Here is a 23,192-nt window from a genome sequence, read left to right on the forward strand (position 1 = left end):
GGCAGTGGCTGATGTTTTTACTGTTGTGTCACTTCAATTTTGCACAAAAAGCAGTGCCAGAGGCTAATGTCGTCCCATCGTCCTGTCATCTCGGGGACACTAGAAAATGTGCTTGAGACAAACAGAGATCTTCCCCAGGACGCTGCCAGGACAAAAGGACGCAGTAAACTCTCTCCAGTCACGTCCCACACATTCATTTATTTGTGACACACCGCCACGATTAAAACATCTGCCGCCACATTGTGATTCTCAATTTTTGGAGCAGGACCGTTCATTAGGTGCGGCGCTGGATTATATATACCTTTTGGTTATTTGTTGCACCACAGACTGACGGCACAGATGGAGCGGCAGAAGACGGGCAAAGTGAAAGTGAAACTAGACCTTCAGTACACTGGGTCGAAAGTTTGCTTTCACTCACAAACAGCTTCTTTCATCCATCAATCTGATCTGATCAGTTATCCACACCGCCACTCAAAACTCTACAAACTGCTGCTGAGGGGAAAATGGTGCTCCCGCCTGCGCTGTGTTCACGGACCCATAAAAACCTCTGAATTTAGAAATCCCCGTTGTCTGCTACAGCCACGCATAGATTGTAAGTGTGGTGAAACACTGGGAGAGCTCGTTAACATTAGCTCTATGCAGCTGGTAGCTGAAACTAACAGCTGATGAAAGTTGCATGGAGTTACATTATGATGCGTTCAAGCTCTCTTCAGTAAAAATGAGTGTTGGATGAAGGTAAATTATAACATTCTCAAGATGTGTTCATACGCAGTCTTGTAAAATGTAGTTTTTGGTGAGAAACTTGAATAAATCCAGATGTTTGAAGGAGAAATGTGTTGTTTTCACAGCAATGTGAAACAGATATTAGAGAATTATGATGATGTTTATGTAGTCAAAAGACTTTTGAAGCAGATGTGTTTTTCTTTTTGTGAAAAGAAACAACCTTCTTGTGAGAGAAGGTTGTTTTTAGGTTGTTTCATAAAGTTATTGTAATTTTTTCATAATGAAGATTTCTGTTGTTTCCCTGCAACAATAGGGGATATAAATAACAATGAAAACATAAACAACAGCAACAAAAATGTCAAAACCAGCCCAGAGTTTCACAATCGGTGCATTTCTTTTGGAAACAGGTTTCTTGAACAGTATTTTTTCAGGTAAGAGAACAATCATGGTCACAGAAAATATAAATATAGAAAGCTCTGCTTCCTGTTGGGCAGCTAGTTACAGTTACATGTGTTAATGTCTTTGTTCCCATGTACACACAGTGTCAGCTGGCATTGACTATGACTTTTAATCCTTAAAACCAGCACATCATGTCGCTGAAGTGGTGATTGCCTGGTCACGTTGCCACAGGGTGATACAGACGTACCAAATTAGGACACCAGCAACAAAGCTGCATGATGAGTGAACGCTGTGCTGTCTTTCTGTACAGGAACTGTGTTTCTGTCAGACAGTAGGTAAGCGTGTGGCCTCAGTTCGGTTCAATCAGGCCAAAAATTATATTTCAAATCAATCCTCATTCTAAACACATTAAGGACAGGTCTCATATAATTGTTCTGACTCACTTGTGCTTGGTGTATTTCCCTTTTATGTTTAATCATTTTATTGTTCCTCTTATTGGTTTTTATTTGCTGCTGATTGTTTATTTGATTAAATGAAAAGAACACTTGTTTATTTTTAAAGTGCTTTAATGCTGCTAAAATGACAGAAAGGGCTAAATTGACTGATGAGCTCTAACAGAATCGCTCTCCACTCTCCAGCCCAACGGTTTTACAGATGGAGAGTGTTTTTTGTAATTGCTGAGTGGAAAATGTGACAGTCCCTCCTCACGGGGCTGAATCCTCTCAATTATTGCTGCTGTATGTAAATGATTGTTGTCATGGCAATTACAGCTTAATCTCAGAAACCAGGGACTGAATTGCTTTTTTCCATTTGGACTCTTGTCGCTGCTGACTGTCAGCAGTGACTGAATGCTGTTTTATTATATAATGCAGTGGAATCAAATGTGAATGAAACACAAAAAATTATGTAATGGTTAAATTAAGAGCACAAAAAAGCAAATACATTATAACACGTTAGATATGATAAAAAACAAAAACAACTTATGAGCTTCAATTTTTCAGCTGAAAGGGATAGTTCAGATTTTTTGAAGTGGTATGTATGGAGTAGATATCCATAGCCAGTAGATGTCAGTCGGCACGCCCTCAGTTTGGAGAAGCACTGACACAGAAGCTTCACAATGTACTGCTGTGAAGAAAGGTCAGCAACAAAACATATTTTAGTTGCCTAAACAAATCAATATCAGTGTAAGTGTAGGCTATATTGAGAGTATTTTCACTGCCTACCTTTTCGTCAAACAGCTCATTTCAAGGGGGAAGCTGTTAACAGCTTTAGTTACCCATCTATGACTCCATTGAAAAAAAACGGTAATTGACCTATGGCTAAGCCACGCCCCCTCCACTCACTCAGACAAACTATCAACATTCAGTGAGCGGCGCTATGGCAGGTGTCACAGTACACGGCATTTCACAGGAGGCAACTGATGATTTTTGGGGACATAACGATCAGATGTCATTGAGAAGTAACCAAAAGGGCCTAAACTACGCATTGGAGGGATATATTCATCATTTTATTGTTGAGAAGGTCGATGAAAAGCTTAAATTACAAGCCAGAATTTACAGGTCACAGTGTACGCTTGTGAACCGCATCTGGTTGCCGTCACCATCAAAGACAACAAGTTAAAGTGCCACTGAAGTTAAGGTTTTTGGCTCAGAATATGAGAAAAGGATAACGGCCTTTTTACCATCTTTACCAAGAGTGTCTCTCCGTTAGTTTGGTGCTACAGTATTTACACTGAATCATTCAGCATAACGTTTGCCAACCTTTGTTATCTCTGCCATTACAGATAAGTTAATGAAGCTAAGCTCCAGAAGTTAACGTTAGCTTAACTAGAGCCCTTTGGACAACAGCTAACAATGATGTACCATCACCAAAGTACAAAACTAGAACAAAATAGGCTAATGAACTCCCAGCAAACAAGGTGACATGATGAACAACGCAGCTAGGAGCTAACGTTAGGCTAACTTTAGCTAACGTTAGCTAGAGATGTTAAAGATAACTTTATATTTCTTTCCAGCAAAGTGACAATATGTTGCCTCAAACACAATGTTGACTTACCTTAGAACAGATGTAGACATCATTGTTAATCTTATTCACGTTGAGTTGATGTTGTGGTCTAACGTTACCACACAACTTTATCCAAAGGAGACACTTTTCTCGGTTGAGATGTGGTTTAAAGTGTAAAAATACACCTGGTCGCCCAGCCTCTCAGGATACCTTGTGTCAGAGTTGCATGTACCCCATGCACACCGTTTGACCATTTTTAAACTTCAAATCTCAGAAAAAGCTCATAAAACCGAACAAAACTGACTTTCTGTAATGCATTTCAATGGACGTCCAGGCAGAGAATGTCCCAGTGTATGGGAATGGCTATACGCACTGTGATTGGCTCATCACGTTTGAGGGCAGGACTTAGCCATAGGTCAATTATGCCTCCGCGCCCACGATAGCTGTAGCCCGAGGTGTTATGTTACAGGTGGCCGTCCATCTGTCTGTCCCATCCTCATGGACGCAATATCTCAAAAACGCCTTGAGGTAATTTCCAACCCATTCTCACTCCGACCTCATCACATGTCCACGTTTGGTCATGGACAAAATACACTTCTGTTTTAGCAGGAAATGTACAGTTTGCATAAAGTCTCTTTCCAAGTAAATGTACTGCGTCAGTATAATACTGCAAATTGTAAACAGGGTTTACAATCATACGGGGAAGCAAACACCGGCCTCCCGGGTGAAAGTCGGTGGTTGTTGGACCCATCCACCGCCCCTTCCACCTGCCCTACTCTGACTTAACATTCGTTGTTGACCAGACGAGTTTCCCCCTGATGCTGCCGGGCGCCATTAATCAATAACGGCAACCGGCTGTGTGTCATGCCAATGTGAAAGGACAGCTTCTTTCTGACACCGGAGGTCACTGACCAAACACTGATGTTCAACAACTTCTGAGTGAGAATGTGTTGGTTTCTTTTTTCTTCAAAGTTGGCAAACATGTTCACTTGGACTAAATGATGAACTAATTAGATTTTGGTTATTAAAAAGTCAAGGTCTCTGTGACCTTGCATCCATGTCATTCTGTTGGGCGCGATATCTCAAGAGCACAAACATCCACTTGGACTGAAGAATAAACGGATTAAAATTTTGTGGTCGAAGGTCTTAATGGAGTCTGGGCAATATTCTCCCATTGAAAATACTCTCAATACGTACACAAACTGATATTGATTTGTCTTTATTAGGTGGCTAAAATGCATTGTGTTACTGACCCCCATCCGCAGCAGTACATTGCTTAGCCTCCATGTCGGACTCCAGCCTGCTTCTCCAAACTGGGGGCGTGCCGACTGACTCAGCTGTTTGTTATATACTGTCCATAGATAAGTACCTCATACAGCACCCATTTTAAAAAAAATCTGAACTATCCTTTTAATCTGGCAAGTTGAATTGTTGGAAATCATCTGGACAACATCACTCAATCGATCCAAGTTTTAAATAGAGACTTGAGAGCAACAAATAACCTTGAAACGCCAAAGAAAATCCATAAAATTTCCGTCGGACATTCCGGCAGCTTCAGTGACATTCACAGGGACACACTGATGTAAAAAAGCAATTACAAACATCATAGGAAAAGTGAGATATCATCGTTCTAAAATCACAGAGGGGGACAAGAAAGTCTAGTCTCGACGTGCTTTGCAGTCTGTTCCATTAATAAGGTGATTAACACCCCAAAACAGTCTTTCCAAGGTCAGAATATATTCATAGACTCCTGTGACGCAGTGTCATAATAATACATTAAAAGGCCAGCACATATGTACCGCTCAGGGTCCATCTTCAAATATAGAGTCTCACTGTGTAGATAGATATAAAGCAGTGCATTTTCCTTATCCCAGCAGACAGTTTTTTGATATAAATAACAATATGTGAGTGTGGAGAAGCAACTTCAGTGTGAGGCGCTCTGGAAAACAGCATCAAAGGACTTCAAAGTAGAAAGGACGGCATGTGAATACAAAATGTCTCAATATCAAATACAGAGATAACTGTGTGGATCGTACAGGTTTTTTATGTTATCAAAAGAGAAGCAGGCTTTGTGCAGAAAAAAAAATCAATTTTTATCCTTGACGTCTGGGTAAAGTGGTCCCCATGAACCTTGAATGATAATCTGTTATCTTCCAATTTTTTTTGTCTGACGGAACAAGAGTTCAATCTGGGTGACGATAGAAACAAGTTGTTCTCAGGTTAAAACCTTTCAAGAACAACAGCTTCAACAAGAAAACAGCTTTGTTTTCAGTTTTCAGCTTTGATTGTTTGATGTGTTTTTCAGTTTATCCATCAGGATTGAAAAAGCTTAACATGACACTCGATAGGACACAACACAACGTGAAGTGAGACAGTATGAAACAAAACAATATGAAGTGATACACTGTGAAAGAACACAATGTTCTAAGATAACAAGACTAAAGTAGCAAATAAAACTACCACAATGTGTCCCCTAGACCTAAGACCCTAATCTAATACTTAATTTAGTTTAAAGAGGTTAAAATGTGTTTTAATCATCTGAAGCCTGGCACCTTCTGGTCAGCTGGTCGACATGCTCTTCTTCAACCAAACTCTCCAACACATTCTCACTCCGACCTCGTCACATGTCCACGTTTGGTCATGGACTTTCCACGTCCACATATGACGTCCAAGGTACCCTGGGTGTGTTGGTTGTTGACGTTCTGGGACTCTGTGTCAACTTCAGCCTGTTACATGCATTGTCTGTTTTCAAAATACACTTCTGTTTTCACAGGAAATGTACAGTTTGCATACAGTCTCTTTCAAAATAAAAGCACTACATCGATACAACACTGCAAACTGATGCTTTTTTTCCTTCAACAACAAACACACGTGGTTAGGTTCGGTTAAAAGAACAGGGTTTGGATTTACAGTCTTATAGGAAGCAAACACTGGCCTCCTTGGTGAGAGGCGGTGGTTGTTGGACCCATTCACCACCCCGTCTGCCCACACTTCTTGGACTTCCACTCCTTTAACTTACATTGTTGTCTCCCCTTGTTTCCCCCTGACGCTGCTGGGTGCGATTAAACAATAACAGCGACTGGCCGTGTATCATGCCGATGTAACATGGGACATCACTGTCAAAGTGCAGGTATTCAACGACTTCAGAGTGAGACCGGGTTGAATTCTTACCGGTCGGACAGTCTCTGGTGTTATTTTCATAAGACCATGCATGTCCCCAAAGAGTTTTTCCCAGCTGAAAACACCAGGTGCTCCTCTGAAAATGTCGAGCTGGGAGCACAAGAGCGCTTTGGAGGCAGCTGAGACATTTTGGTTGCACCTTGTTGCTATGATACAGAATATCCGCTGAAGTAAAAACGCCAGCACAAGGTAGAGTGCTTGTTCTGAATTAAGGAGTAAAAAGTGACGTGATGAGCACAGCATTTTTCAACTTTGGAACCAAAAAAACACAAACAAACGCTCACACAGAACACACTTAGACACTTTGTGCCTTGTCACACTGCTGGCATTTGTAGTACAGTGTAAAGACATGCTCCACTGCACAGGATTCAATATATTCACTGGCATCAAGGAAAAATACTTTGCTGGACACACAACGTGACCAGATAGAGTGCACTCAGTGCACTGCGGCTCATTTAATTCATCTAGACATTACAGATTACAGATTTTCGTCCTCCATTGAATTGGTTGATTGAGGAGTCAGTAGAATTTTAGTTGACAAAGATTTTCTTTCATTGACTACAATCCCAATATTTATGTCTGTTTTTTATGGTGGTTTCCATATTACCCCCTTAATGCATTTGGCCGTGTGTGTGTGTGTGTGTGTGTGTGTGTGTGTGTGTTTATCTGCCTGTCCACAGCTAATGTCGCAAACTACTGGACCAATCAGCCAAAAATTTTGTGTGCACATTTATGACTGTGCACTCAAGGACTGATGCTGACTCCTCACTCCTCTTAACTGCCCACTAGGGGGCGTCAGTTGACTGGTAATTGGCTCAGCTAAAATAAAAAGCCTTACCATCTGTTGCGGGCCACATTTTGGCCTTTGTTGTGGCTCAAAAATGGACATCCGTAGAAAAGTTAGTCGCGTTACAAGATCAAGTCATCAGTCTGTTATGTTCACTGCCATCTTGACTGTTAGGGAGCCAGGAGGCACATTCATTTGTTTATTTCAAATATCTAATCATAATTTTCTGACTCTAGATTAAGCTTTGTGGCTGGTGGAGTGCTGCATGTGCGCCCTCTTTTTAGCGGCTGCAACTGGTCACAATAAATATTGTGTTAATGCAATACGAAACAATAAAACAAGACATGTCACAGTACGGCCTGTCTCATCTCTGAGTAAGTGATTATTAAGAGAATTTCTCTTCTGAATCCATTTCTTTCTCCTCCTCTGTCCAGGTTTTGTGAGTCTCCCTCCAGTGACCCTGAGTTGCCAGGTGGGCGTGGCCGGGGCAAGCGGATGCGAATGGCCATGGCCGAGCGGCCCTGCGTTGAGCCGGCCCCTGCTGCCAAAGTCAGGGGTCTGTCCCAGCACAGGAGCCGTGGAGGTGGTGTGGCTGGAGCCACCGCACCCATCCACAGCAAAGGACGGAGAGGAAGCTTAAACCTCATCAACAGCAACTGCCGAACACCTCCTTCTTTCTTCACTGTGGAGGAGGTGAAACCTACCAACAGCACCTCCTCTCTGTCCTCCGGGAAGCGAAAGAACAAACCGCCAGCTGACCTGGACCTCAGCCTGGTCTCCTCTGATGACATCAAAAACGGGAATGGGAAGAGGATCCGGGCCAAATCCCGCAGTGCCCCATCCACGCCACAGGGCAAATCAGACCCCTCGTTCATGGACCCTGGAGGAGGTTGTGCCTCCTCACCACCTCCCCCACCCATCCTCATCGACTGCCCCCACCCCAACTGCACTAAACGCTACAAGCACATCAACGGCCTGCGCTACCACCAGACTCATGCACACCTGGAAGCTGAGGAGCAGCGGAAGCCGGAGCTGGAGCCCCTGAAGGACGGAGAGAGTGAGGAACGACTATCAGACTGTGAGGACACCATCAGCAACATGACATATGACCTCTCAGAGACAAACAGCACTAATGCCAACAGCTCCTCCAAGAAACCTGCTCCCTTATATAAGGTGACCACGGTGGGGTCTCCTAAAAACAGACGGCTACTCCTCAGTACTGACCACAGCCCCTCAGCCAACCCCAAGACCAGAAGAACCTCACTGCTGAAAGATGGACTGATTGATGACCTCAGCAATCTGCCCATCATCTCCAACATGACCGTGGTTCTGGAGAACTGCATGGTCCCAGACAGGAATTCCACGGTCGAGATGCCCAAGCTGGAAGCTGAAGGCTTGATCGACAAAAAGGGAGGTGCATGTGACAAGGGCAAGAAGGCCAACGGGAAGGTGGAGAAGCTGTCCAAGTCACGGACCAACCGGCCAATCGCTCCGGCCCCTGCTCCCCCCAAGCTGATCGCCATTCCCAACACGGGGTATCCGACCGGCACAGCAGATACTGCCGCCTCACAGCAGCCCTCACCCATGGCAGCCGTGGGCCTCACCAGTAAAAACCTTCCCCTGAAACCCATCAAACCAAAGCTGAGCATCGTTGTGGAACCGAGCCTTGTCAAAGCCACCCTGGTCACCTGCAGCAAAGAGACCAGGAAGAAGGAGAAACGGAGGCTGAAGGACAAACACAACAAAGATGCGCAAACCAGGACGCCTAATGGTGACAGCAGCGGAATCAAAATGGAAGATGGCTGTGGTTCCAAAATTGGTGTCAAAGAGATTTCTGGCAGCCTTCTGAAGGAGCACCTCAGTAAGCAGGATGTAATGAACGGACTCACGGAGAGCCAGGAGAGCAGGATGGCCAGCATCCGAGCTGAGGCCGATAAGGTGTACACCTTCACCGACAACGCCCCCAGTCCGTCCATTGGTGGCTCATCGCGGCTTGACTCTGCTGGTAGTTGCCTGGCAGCAGACAGCAAGAACAACAGCCCCGCCTACTCTGACATCTCAGATGCCGGGGATGACGGGGGATCTTCCGAATGCCGCTCGGATGGAATCAGATCCAAGTCCGCCTCTTCGGTCTCTTCAGAGGTGAGCTCCAACGGTAACCATGGTAACTCTGGTAAAACCCCGTCCGCAGCATCCGCCCCACCATCAAAAGACCCCCAATCCCCATACTACCACAGCTATGAGCCCTACTACCTGCAGGGGTACATGCAGTCGGACAGGTCAAACAGCAGCAGCGTTGCTTTCCACAAAAGCTCAGCCCTCGACGGCAAAGGGAAGGACAGAAAGGAAGACATGAAAGAGGATGACAAAAGCTCTTCCCATGAGTTTTCGGACTCAAAGAAAGGCGACGGGCCACCTCAGTCTCAGCTCCAGCTTGCTATGAGTCAGACCCAGACCGCCTTGGCCCAGTCGCTGTATTACGGCCAGTACTCCAGAGGACTGTACATGGACCAGAAACTGTTACTGGCCTCCAAATGCTGTGATCAGACACACGGTGCCAAGCAGAGGGGCGAGAGGGGACAGGGGGTGAGAGACAGTGAGGACGATAAACACATGGTTGGGGGTTCAACCGGTGGATCCATGCTAGGTAAAGGTCCAGACGGTGCTAAAGGTTGCTGTCCCAAACCTGTCCTGTCCTACGTGGAGTTGAGTGAGAGGGGAGAAAGGGGACAGGGTCTGGGCGTAAAGGCGGTGCACGGTGGCATGGTGGACCAGCACCAGGTCTCGATGAAAGACTGCGACGACATCAAGTCACCTTCCTCTTCCTCTTCTTCATCACTCCACAACCCAAACAGTCAGACAGATCTGGACTCAAATGTTTCCTATTCCAGTGTAAGTTTCTCCCTCTGTCTATAACCTGCCGCCGCCGCTGATGGTGTTGTTGGTGTGCTTTAATGACTGTTGTTGAGTGTCACAAAGAGATTAATCACACGTTGTGTACAGCTAAAACCAATAGGTGCTAATAACAAAGACCATGTGGCTTCTGTGGTGCTGTAGCTCTACTCTGACATACAACTTTAGTCATTTTGGTTGAAATCAAAATCGTCTGGTTTGATTTGATGGATGCAAATGTTTTTAATGTGTAATTCCAACTTTAGCTGTAAATGTAAAACATAAACACATAAAGAGACAAGAGAAACATTTCTAATACGTAAGTGTTGGTTTTTATATGAGCTGCTTTTTCAGAGAGCTTGTACAGATTCTTAACCATCTCACGATGCGTTTAACCGCTAGCCATGCTGGGTCATGTAAAAAAGGTTGTATGAATTGAATGTTTGCGAGGTCATTTTATCCTTCAGTTTTGGCCGAAATTCTGCAGTTGATCATGTGTAAGACGTGTCTTGATTCGTGTCATTGAACGGGGACGCCACTCTCCTTACATCCCACCTCTGAATGGCCGCCTGCTGTTGAAACGTCGTCATCCTTCATCAACATCACACCCAGAGCCAGTGATAGATGGTCTGTCTATGGTTCTGTTCACACAGTGTTTCCTCTATAGTCATTCAGCAGCGGTGGGCCGCCGCAGCAAGAAATTCTCCACCCCTGCTAAAAAGAAAATGTACAAATGAAAGTCCTAAATTAGCCTCTAAAAAAACACATAAGAGACAAAATGCTAAAGGGCTAACATGCAGTTGAAATAGGTATTTTAGCTCTGCAACTGGCCATATAAACAAAACTGGGACAGAGACATGGACCGAAGTGACCCCAAAATGACTCCCACCCACCACTGTTAACAAAGAATTATAGGGGAAACACTGCAACTCGCACCAACACTTGTCCCCATCGATCTAGCCCTCAGACGGCCCGGCCTGGGCTCACTGCCTCGCTCACAGCAAATACTCAGAGCTACAACACGGAGAGGAGGCCGAGGAGGGTGAAGCAGACAGGGGGAAAGAATGGGGAGCTACCGTGGAGCCTGCCGGGGCCAAGATGACCTCAGGAGGAGGTGGAGGAGTGGGCGGAGACGCTAAAAAAGCCAGGGTCCACGATCTCCCACCCACCATCGACATGGAGGATTCAGACAGGCTGGACGGGCTGGATGATCAAGGCCAGGAGCCAATGGGAGGGCTGGCTGAGGAGTCCCAGAATGCCCGGGCGGCAGTGTCTCCTCCCATGACCCCCCAGCAGCCCTACATCCAGTACCAGCACTCCTCCTACCCACCTTACCTGGCGATGTGTGAGAGCGGCGGGGGCTCCTACAGAGGGGTGTCCCCAACCCTGGTGCACAACTACCCAGGTAAGAGTCTGAGGGATGGTTTGGGGTTACTTAATGGGAAGTAGTTTGACATTTTGGGTAAAGAGGCTGATTTGCTTTCTTGCCGAGAGTTAGGCTACGATATGTCAATTATACTCAATGTATGACAGCTTGTTCCACATGAGATGTATGAAATGATTTTATCCCGAATATCATTTACAAATTGTCACTTAATTTATTTTTTGCCACCGGCACAAACATGATATGTCACACACTCTCCTGCCCATCCAAATCACTCTAACCTGGGCGAGAGTGTGTGAGTAGGCGAGGCTTGTGTTTTTTGGATCTGCAGGGCTCCAGACTGCGACCATAGTTGCACCAGTGCGACATGCAAATATTATTGAAATACGACCTGGAGAGCAGTTCGTGTCTTTGCAGCTCACAGTGAATAAATCCCCTCGTTTACAGTGCCACTGTTATGGTTTACCTTTCTGCTAACTGCTAACAGCTAACTGTTCACCTGAGGCAAAACGAAAAAATAAAAGCAACACTGATTCCGCTTTGATTTATTTCATTATACAAGACTTTATCTAACTTTATTACAGCATTGCCTAAACAATATTACAACATTTCTTTATTTAACTTTATTATAACAGTATTTTTAAAAATTCATTACAACAATATTTTATTTAACTTTATTACAACATTATTTTATTCAACTTTTTCTAACTACTTCATTTTAATTCATTACAACATTATTTATTTAACTTTAACTATTTAACACTAAGTTCCACTGTAAGCTGATATGCTTTTCTTGGCAGCAAAATTCCTGATAAACTCCGCAAAGTCCAGTTCCGGAACCAGTCCCCCACTTTGTCCCAGTAAGCACCAACCACCGCAGGAACTTCGGGGTAATTTTACGGGGCCGGGGCCGTTGGTGCGTGTCTCCACCGCAGGAACCACCCCCGAAGGACAAAGTACCGGAACTTTTACAGGGGCTAAACAAGTCCCTGCCTCGGAGTAGGTACTCAGAACGGCCCCGAAAAACTCCTGGCTGGGACGGTGCTGATTGGATATACTCAAGGCGGGATGTGACATTTTGTAAATAACAACATGGTTATCGTAGTTTAGCTAGGCTAACCGTTAGCTGTTAGCGGTGTCTGTAATAACTCAATAAACGGTCCGTGAAAAAAATATTTTTTCCAGCAGATATCTTAGTTACAACATGATTGAGCTAGCAAAGCAGTTTTGTGTTGCTATGTGTGGTATTTATTCAGTTTTGGGAAATCACGATGTCTAGAAAGCATCACTACAAACAGCAGAGCTAAGCTAACATCAGGACATCATCTGTTAAAAGCCTCCCGTTGTTGGATACAACATGAAACTACTCCAGTTAGCTCAATCATGTTGTAACTAAGACATCCGCTGGAAAAAAAAATTTTTTCACGGACCGTGACCAGAGTTATTACAGACACCGCTAACAGCATCCCTACGCCCCTACGTCGCCCCGGTCAAAATGGTCGCGCAACCATTACGTCACACAGAGCCCGGTAACTTTACAGGAACCTTCCTCCTACTCCGCTCTCTCAGTGGAGACACGGCGGTTGAGAGGGCCGAGCGAGAGGACGTCAAAGGAATCTCCCTCTTTACCAGTGTCAGTGTCGTCAGTGTCACCTTCAGTAGTTTGTCCACTTTGCTTTTGCACTCTGCAGAAGCTTCCCCTCTGTGTCCTGAGCAGCAAGTGACCTGCTGAGGAAGCACTTGTTTCAGTTGTGTCTGAGTCATTGTGTGACCCTGGCAGTGCCAGTGTTTGCACTTCTGCACAAATTAAGATACAGAGATCTGTTTGTCTGCTTCTTGGCTAATGCCATTCTCTTGAGGCATCATGCTAACGTTAGCGCTAACCACTGCTGAGTTGTTGGGTTGCTGAGTTACATGACTCGCAACTTGTGCTGCGTAGCTTTGAGTCTTTTTAAAAAAATGTAATTAACTTTGGTGTCTATGAATTATATTAAACTTAAACAAACTTAACACATTTTTTTCTCATTTTCTGGACGTTGGCACCGCTGTCATGTTTCTCATGATATTCCACCTTGTTTTTTTGTTTTTGTTTTTATTCAAGAGTCATCTGAGTTCATAATGTTGCAACACTGCAGTACCAAACTAGCCAGTCAGTGTCAGCAAATATCAGCATTAACACCAAACTGGCCAATTGGTAAACAGAATCTATGACATCAACCCCCCTGACTATTATTATTATTTTATTATAATATTTCTATACTAGTAATAGACATTCAGAGGCCCTTTGAAATTCAGAGCTTCTGCATTAAATCACCAGTGCAGATGGTACCAATGCCATCCCCTAATTTTACCTTTAAAGACTTATTTTGTAATTGCAGTAGAAATGTAGAAGTTTTAACCCCTTAACCCCCTTAATTCATTCAGAAACCTCTTAATATGATATAATGCGTGTAAGTTAACCCCAAATATGGAATGAACCCATAAAACTTACCAGATATCTAAGCTGCTGCTGAATTTGCACCTTTAATGAAAAATTAATTTACCTTTATAAGGGATCAGATCCATCCCTTTTCTTTAAAGAGGGATTTTAATGCAACAATTCTGAAGCATAAAAGGAGCAGAGAACAAATTTAAATGTATACTGTAAATCATAAAGCCAGGGGAAAAGTGGTACTGCGAAGCACTTGTAGCATCTACTGTGTCTTTATGTCAAGTTCAGTTCTGTAAAGTACTTTATGTATTAAGTGCCATGCAAGGCACTCGTACACACATTAAAGACACACTCCCTGATGTTATTATAGCTCCTAACATCTTGTAGGGGGCGCTAAGCTGGGACTGTATCTTTAAAGATGGCAGCCGAAGGCTTCAATATGTACAAATCTTTTGTTTAAGAAAGCGATGTAAAGTCACTGTATGTGTGTGTGTGTGTGTATGTTTCTTTGTCTGTGGCTGTGTGTGTGTGTGTGTGTGTGTTTGCGTCCACCAGGTTTCCACTACCCTCTGTACGGTAAGACAGCGGGCAGGGAGGAGTCGGAGGTGACTCCACCTGGCAGAGGAGGAGCGGTGAGCAGCAAACAGAGCGGTGACTCGTCCTCATCCTCGGCCATGGAGCTGCTGCAGCAGCAGAGCCATCAGTACCACGGAAAATCACCTGCTGTGAGACGCCACTCACTTCACTGCCACACACACACTGAATCAAACATGTAAAGTAGTGCAGATGTTAAAATGTTAAAAACCCAACAATATATTTCACATTTCTACTTCTTCAAGTGCTTTTCAATGTCATCAAGTACATGACGAGGTTCTTCAAATGACTGTGGGTTTGAAGTAACGACACCACGGGACTAAAGATATCTCATGAAGGTGTACATCACAAAGAAAAAGTTCAGACGGGAAACGTTTCAGAAAAGGTGTAAAACCAGATGTGTGTGTGTGTGCGTGTATGTGTGTGTTCAAACAGCCCGGCGAGAAGGGTTCCCCCGAGGGAGAAAGAGAGACAGAGCGAGAGAGGAACCACGTGTCATTCGCCCGACACCTCCACACACACCATCACACACACCTGGGTATGAGCTACAACCTGATGTCAGGACAGTACGACATCTACCAAGGTACGACAACACACGCTCACCCCAACATGTTATTAGTGTTATTAGTTATTGGCAGACATAGAATATAATATAATAAGTGTGTTTTCTTTAGTGTATAATCACCTAAAAATAAGAATCGTTGTGTTTTGGTTACCTTAGAATGAGCTGTTTATATCTACACAGGGAGCAGGTCCTCTTCTACGAGAAAGGACAAACTAGCTCTAGATAGGGACACTGACATTTTTGTGTCAGCCACCGTAGTTTGCAGTCCCTCTGTGATGAGCAGCCTCGGAAAAACAGTGTTTTTACCGGTTTAAATCACCGGGTCTGTTTGTTTTGGAGAGGAGGAGACCTCTGAGCAGAGATGGGGACTCGAGTCATTGTGACTTGGACTCGTGTCGCTGTTTTGATGACTTGTGACTTGACTTGACAAAAAATAAAAGACTTGAGACTTGACTCGGACTTGGAAGTTAAAGACTCGGGACTTGATTTGACTTGAGACACGATGACTTGAATGACTTGAGTGTTATTCACATCATGTTTTCGGTTAGAATATAAAATTAATAAATTAATTTAAAAAATAATGTTGATTACCCGGTAGGAGCGCAGGCTGAGAATGGCGTTGTCATGATTGGATCACTACCCTGTCAATCAGTCATGCCCTCTCCAGGTACCTTACGGGTTTATTGGAGAAACAGGCCCTCTTATATCAGATAGGCATCAACATGTCAGCGGGAGGGGTACTGAGAGTCATCGTCCTCGGCTTTCGGAATGACCATTATTACGGCAAAAGACGAACAGCACAGTGCGGCATAAACATGTTGGACAGCCAGACGACAACTTCAAACTTTGTTCGTCATTTGAAGAGCCATTCTGCCCAGTAAGTGCTTGTCAATTAGCTAATATTATCTGGTTAGTCGGTAGTTAGCTAACGTTAGCTTGATACGATACGAGGGTGGGGGGGCAGGTCGGTTTGGTGGAACTTGTTTTTTAATTTATTTGCTAACATTAACCCCAGTGTGTGTGTGTGTGTGTGTGTGTGTGTGTGCGCGTGTACACGCATGGGGGTCGTCCCTGCAAAGTAAAAATTGCAGCGATGAAGTCAATGTTTACTGACAGTTACTTATATCTTGTCTTTTCACTTTATTAAGATCAGATTCTGCAGGTAAAATTACAATAATAAGGTGACTTGACTTTGACTTGACTTGACCTAGTACAGGACTTGACTTGACTAAACATAACCTGTGACTTGACTTGACTTGCCCAAGAAAAAATGACTTGGGACTTACTTGAGACTTGAAGGTTAAGACTTGAGACTTACTTGAGACTTGCACATTTGTGACTTGGTCCCATCTCTGCTTCTGAGGAATATAATACTATAATACAGCTCCTGGTAAAAACCTCCTGATTGTCTGGAGCTTAAGTTATCACAGAAAAAAGGTAAACACCGAGCAGGTGCTGCGCCAGAGGCTCATCTGCAACATGCCAAACAGCCTCAGAGAGACACTGATGTGCCACCTCACTCCTCACTACCAATAAATCCCCCTAAATCTTACACACTGGACCTTTAAATCTAAAAGAACTGCTTTATATCTGAAGCTGAATGTGTTTCATATTTTGTACTTTGGAGGCTGCTATGAGACATCTGGCTGTAATGATCAGGTGACCACTACTTCTGCTCAGTTAGTGAGGTTATTGCTCGTAGAATGGATCCATCTTTCACCCAACCTTTGTCTGTCAACTGGTTTTTCTCAGTTATTCTCACTCTCACCCTAACTCCCGGGGAAGTACATGCTAAGTGGCCGCGAGTTATACCCTAACTCCTGGGGAAGTACATGCTAAGTGGCCATGAGTTATACCCTAACTCCCGGGGAAGTACATGCTAAGTGGCCGCGAGTTATACCCTAACTCCCGGGGAAGTACATGCTAAGTGGCCGCGAGTTATACCCTAACTCCCGGGGAAGTACATGCTAAGTGGCCGTGAGTTATACCCTAACTCCTGGGGAAGTACATGCTAAGTGGCCGTGAGTTATACCCTAACTCCTGGGGAAGTACATGCTAAGTGGCCGCGAGTTATACCCTAACTCCCGGGGAAGTACATGCTAAGTGACCGCGAGTTATACCCTAACTCCCGGGGAAGTACATGCTAAGTGACCGCGAGTTATACCCTAACTCCCGGGGAAGTACATGCTAAGTGACCGCGAGTTATACCCTAACTCCCGGGGAAGTACATGCTAAGTGACCGCGAGTTATACCCTAACTCCCGGGGAAGTACATGCTAAGTGACCGCGAGTTATACCCTAACTCCCGGGGAAGTACATGCTAAGTGGCCGCGAGTTATACCCTAACTCCCGGGGAAGTACATGCTAAGTGGCCGCGAGTTATACCCTAACTCCCGGGGAAGTACATGCTAAGTGGCCGCGAGTTATACTCTAACTCCCAGGGAAGTACATGCTAAGTGGCCGTGAGTTATACCCTAACTCCCGGGGAAGTACATGCTAAGTGGCCGCGAGTTATACTCTAACTCCCGGGGAAGTACATGCTAAGTGGCCGCGAGTTATACTCTAACTCCCAGGGAAGTACATGCTAAGTGGCCGCGAGTTATGCCCTAACTCCCGGGGAAGTACATGCTAAGTGGCCGCGAGTTATACTCTAACTCCCGGGGAAGTACATGCTAAGTGGCCGTGAGTTATGCCCTAACTCCCGGGGAAGTACATGCTAAGTGGCCGCAGTTATTCTCACTCTCATAACTCCCGGGAAGTACATGCTAAGTGGCCGCGAGTTATACCCTAACTCCCGGGGAAGTACATGCTAAGTGGCCGCGAGTTATACTCTAACTCCCGGGGAAGTACATGCTAAGTGGCCGCGAGTTATACCCTAACTCCCGGGGAAGTACATGCTAAGTGGCCGTGAGTTATGCCCTAACTCCCGGGGAAGTACATGCTAAGTGGCCGCGAGTTATGCCCTAACTCCCGGGGAAGTACATGCTAAGTGGCCGCGAGTTATGCCCTAACTCCCGGGGAAGTACATGCTAAGTGGCCGCGAGTTATGCCCTAACTCCCGGGGAAGTACATGCTAAGTGGCCGCGAGTTATGCCCTAACTCCCGGGGAAGTACATGCTAAGTGGCCGCGAGTTATGCCCTAACTCCCGGGGAAGTACATGCTAAGTGGCCGCGAGTTATACTCTAACTCCTGGCAAAGTATGTGATAAGTAACCGGGAGGAATTATGCTCTAACTCCCGGGATAGTGGGTGAGAGGTAGCTACACTCTAAAACGCGGGCTGTCTTATGAAGTGTTACCAAATGTCACTTATGCAAAACTTTAAAGATTAGTAGGCAGAAAATCCTGTAGCACTGAAATATTTGATGTTTCGTTTATGAAAAATCACCATCATCAAAATAGTTGCCAATATAATTTTCTGTCACTGGATTAATTGATTAATCAACTGATTGTTTCAGCTCTAATTGTATCTACAGTTTGGCTGTTTTAATCCTTAGCAAAGCATCATATCTTGTATATGCATCTTCATATATTTTGTATACAGAAATCTTCCTCTGTAAGGTAAGTAAAGCTGTTAGATCAATGAAGTGCAAATAATAAAGTAGCATGTAACATGCAAAGAATAAAGTGAAAGTACATCAAATTTCACTCAAGAATAGTATTTGAGTAAATGTGTTAATATCCAGCACTGGTTTTTGTCCTCTGAGGCTTTGAATGTTTTTTTGTGTTGTTTTTCATGGCTCAAGGAGAATGTTGAATACAAACAGAATAAGATTTGTTTAATTTGCATAAAAATCACAAGTGCTTCATAACAACCATCATATTATTCAGGTCTTTTGAATAAAACCTGTGAAAAACAAAATACATCTCCTGTCGACGGCCAGCTGAACTTTAGCTACAGTTGATCTGCTGCTGTCGGCGTTTTGTTATAATAACACTTTACAGGACATTTTATTTTGCAATGTTTCACAGCTGATTTTCTCACTGTGGTGTTACTGCTGTGTGTTGAAGGGTTGAGCTCCAGGTCGCTGGTCTCCAGTCAGCAGGTGTCAGGACACTCCTCCACTGGTGAGTCTGAAATAATGAACACTACACTGTGTAAGATAGGTAGGTAGGTAGGTAGGTAGGTAGGTAGGTAGGTAGGTAGGTAGGTAGGTAGGTAGGTAGGTAGATAGGTAGGTAGGTAGGTAGGTAGGTAGGTAGGTAGATAGGTAGGTTGGTAGATAGGTAGGTAGGTAGGTAGGTAGGTAGGTAGATTGGTTGGTTGGTATGTAGGTAGGTTGGTTGGTAGGTAGGTAGGTAGGTAGGTTGGTTGGTAGATAGGTAGGTTGGTAGATAGGTAGGTAGGTAGGTAGGTAGGTAGGTAGATTGGTTGGTTGGTTGGTATGTAGGTAGGTTGGTAGATAGGTAGGTAGGTAGATAGGTAGGTAGGTAGGTTGGTTGGTAGATAGGTAGGTTGGTAGATAGGTAGGTAGGTAGGTAGGTAGGTAGGTAGGTAGATTGGTAGGTTGGTATGTAGGTAGGTTCGTTGGTTGGTTGGTTGGTTGATTGGTATGTAGGTAGATAGGTTGGTAGGTTGGTTAGTAGGTAGGTTGATAGATACTCAAACTCTGAGTGTAATGCAATGCTGTCATGTTAAATAATAAAATAAAACAGCACCTCATGATTGTGGTGAGAACTTAATTCCAATTAATGTTCACACATAATTTATCTGCAGCTCCTCTAGTTTCCTGTTGTTCTGTAAAGATGTTTCAGGAGTTCAGGGAGCGTCTTTGCTTCAGGGTGATATGTTATATATGTCTTTACAGCTTGTAGTGCTGCACAGTCTGAGGACAACAGGTGATAATGTTGAATGTCACAGTAAAGACATTAAATGCAATGGGGCTTTCAGTGCACTGCTGAAATACAAGCTGCTTGTGGGATTAAAAAAAAATTCCAACTTTTTTATTGAACAAACTGAACTGAACATAAAAGAACAACAGTTACTTCACAGTGCAGTTTTCTACTGATGATGATGATGATTAAAAAAAACAGCAGATTATGCAGCCCCAGTTGTTTAATAGCCCTTAATAATTTCTTTAATAAAATGCAAACTGGGAGCAGAATGTGTTGGAGAGGTGTGGCGGGTCAATAAATCAAATATCTATCTCCTGAGTATAAAGGCTCTCGGCTCAGTCGACTCTCTGCCTTGTTGCCTGAACGATCATCCAGCAGATCATTATTACCCACTTTACAGTGTTTCCATATATTTTCAGAGGCCATTATACATCACTGCTTTTGTCTGAGTGAGTGAAGTAACGCAGAGGGAACCTGCCGGCTCCGTTAAACAGCATAATGTGATGATTACCTCACTGGTGCAAAGGCTGCAGTTATGTATAAATGGTAATTGCTGTGAAATAGAGGAGATGAACAGGAGAGATGCTGACAGATGAAATCACACAACAGCTCAGAACTGAAGGAGAATTCCAGCAGTTTTCAGCTGACGTCTGAAATCTGAAGATCTCTAATTAATCATCTTCTTATCTTATGAATAAACTGTTTTCTTACAATCACAACTTAATTATCTCATTAGCTCTGAACAACAAAGGATCGTCAGAATGGTTATTTTAATGTATGTGTAAACCTATTTATGGTATCAGCTTCCATTTTAGTGTTGTCACTTTATCTGAAGGCCTGAAGAAAAGACATTTATGTTGTTACTACAACTTTCAACAGTTACAGTGGAGCAGCTGTTGCAATGAAATTCTTTGTTCTGAGGCTAAACTAAATATATTTGCACACACAGTCAATTTGTCTTGGTGATTTGGTGCATAACAATTAACTAGTCCATAGCCATTGGTAGCTTTGTCACCTTCTACCTATGCCAGTCCTCAATGCCTATGTGCAGTTTCACATAGATTGACCACGTCAGTGAGTAGAAAAACGTGGGACAGACAGAATGACTGACTGACAGAATGACACACTGACAGTTTCCGTGATTATGTACAGCATACCATACCATGACTTAGTCATACCAAACATTAGAAACAACACCAACATTGGTCCACAGGGGGAGCCACAGCGATCGGTCGCATTTTAGCCATTTTGAAGCATTTTTCTGTTGTTATAGCGCCACGCAGTTGCCAATTAGAGTTAAATTTCTCCAGTCACCTTGAGGCGTCCTGTTCTACATATCTACCAAGTTTAGTAAAAATCCATATGGCGTTAGGCCTAGATAAGAAATGAGCTCTCTAGCGCCCCCATTTTGTTTGATGGGCTCAATAATGGAGGGGTCCCCTCAGATTATGTGTGGTCATATGCCTACAAAGTTGCGTGGTGATGGGTGAAACCCTTGAGATGTTCTACACCTTTATGTGATGAGCCACGCCCTCCGCAATATTCATTGCCTTATACACGCTAAGTTTTTGTAAGTTTTCCAACTTTTGCCAAGCGGTAACTTTTGATATTGCTCCTTGATTATGTTCACCCAGTTTCATGCAGATCGCTCAAACTTCCTAGGAAGAGATCCATTTGAAGTGTTTTTCAAAAAATTCAAAATGGTGGAAAATCTATTTAAGCGGAAGTTATGGGTTCTTGAGGCAAATGTGTTCCTCATGAGGAGAGGCATCTCTGTGCAAAGTTTCATGTCTCTACCACATACGGGGCATGAGATATGCCCATTCAAAGTTTGACATTTCAGTGGGTTGCTATAGCGCCCCCCTTTGGCCAATTGATGTAATATTGCTTCATTGGCATCCTCCCATGACCCTCTACCACTGTGCCAAATTTCACATGGATTGACCAAGTCAGTGAGGAGAAAAACGTGGAACAGACACACACACATGTCATTATATAGTAAGATACAGTATAGAAAGAGCAATGGTATAAAATGAAAAAAGATACGAAACATGAAAATGTAAAAATACTTAAAAAATATATCTGCTCTCACAGTGGAGGAACTTTTTCTTTGGTGTCTTGTTAACGTTATAATTAAACCATCAAAATATGTTGTGACAAGGAGTTTAAAGGTAGAATATTCATTCTTTTTTTTTTTTTCTGTAACTGCGTAACGTGTTAGGGGTCACGGGGGGCTGGAGCCTATCCCAGCTGACACTGGGTGAGAGGCAGGGTTCACCCTGGACAGGTCACCAGACTATCACAGGGCTGACACATAGAGACAGACAACCATTCACACTCACATTCACACCTACGGACAATTTAGAGTCACCAATTAAGCTGCATGTCTTTGGACTGTGGGAGGAAGCTGGAGCACCTGGAGGAAACCCACGCTGACACGGGGAGAACATGCAGAATTTCGCACAGAAGGGCTCCCCCACCTTGGGATTCAAACTCAGGGGTGGTGCTGTGAGGCATCAGTGCTAACCACTGCACTACTGTGGTGCCCTTAAAAGTGTTAAATGATAACTGTCTAAATAACTGGTAAAAATAAAACTAACACAGCTACAAAGAGGCAGCCAGGCATCTGTTTCTCATGAGTCTGACCGACTAGTGCAAATAATCAGTGGAATCTGTTTCCTGTGAGCAGAAAACTATGAACACGATATCTAAAAAACGCCTGAAGGGATTTGTTTCAATTTTAGTTCACTTTGATTTGGTGGTCAAAGGTCAAAGGTCACTCCGACCTCACAAAACTTGTTTTGGCCATAACTCAAGAATTTATTTGCTTAGTATGATAAAACCTCACACAAATGTCTAACAGGATACAATGAGGAAGTGATGACAGTTTATATCCAAAAGGTCAAAGGTCAGCTTCACTGTGACATCATAATGTTCTGCATTAAACACTTCTCTGGCCATCACTCAGCGTCATATCTCAGGAACAGAAGGAGAGACATTTGGTCAGATACTGAACTGGTGACTCTAATCTTGAAACTGTGCTGACTGTATACATCTTCTGTCCTGTGGGGGAGATGTGTGTGAAGCATATATGTTTACACAGACATGGGTGTGAACTGTAACTGCAACTTGACTGGTGCACAGAGGCGTGCAACCATGAGGCAGTAATCCAGGCAACCAAAGGTTTTGTTCATGACAGAGAACTATTCAAATCAGTTTGCAGAGACGTGTGACTCGATGCAGTAGTCCATCACAGTAAACAATCTGTTGCCTTTAGCATTTTGTAAAAATTTACATCATCTATTTTCTATAAATCTTGTAAACTTTCCCAAATTCCTCTGCTTCAAAGGTCAAACTGAAGTTTTTGCTTTATGTTTCTTTGCTTCAGTTTGTCTGCTG

General features: G+C 43.8%; 1 protein-coding gene across 1 annotated transcript in view; it reads left to right on the top strand.

The window, feature by feature from the left end:
* znf608 (zinc finger protein 608) overlaps positions 1 to 23,192 on the top strand; it is an 89,949-nt gene that overhangs the window by 61,577 nt on the left and 5,180 nt on the right. The window contains exons 4-8 of the mRNA XM_049579628.1: positions 7,528 to 9,985; positions 10,946 to 11,390; positions 14,356 to 14,525; positions 14,830 to 14,977; positions 18,969 to 19,025. Coding sequence (XP_049435585.1) covers positions 7,528 to 9,985; positions 10,946 to 11,390; positions 14,356 to 14,525; positions 14,830 to 14,977; positions 18,969 to 19,025 — 3,278 coding nt within the window. The remainder of the gene's footprint in view (positions 1 to 7,527; positions 9,986 to 10,945; positions 11,391 to 14,355; positions 14,526 to 14,829; positions 14,978 to 18,968; positions 19,026 to 23,192) is intronic.

Source organism: Epinephelus fuscoguttatus, linkage group LG6 (assembly GCF_011397635.1).
Source record: "Epinephelus fuscoguttatus linkage group LG6, E.fuscoguttatus.final_Chr_v1".
NCBI classification, from domain to species: domain Eukaryota; kingdom Metazoa; phylum Chordata; class Actinopteri; order Perciformes; family Serranidae; genus Epinephelus; species Epinephelus fuscoguttatus.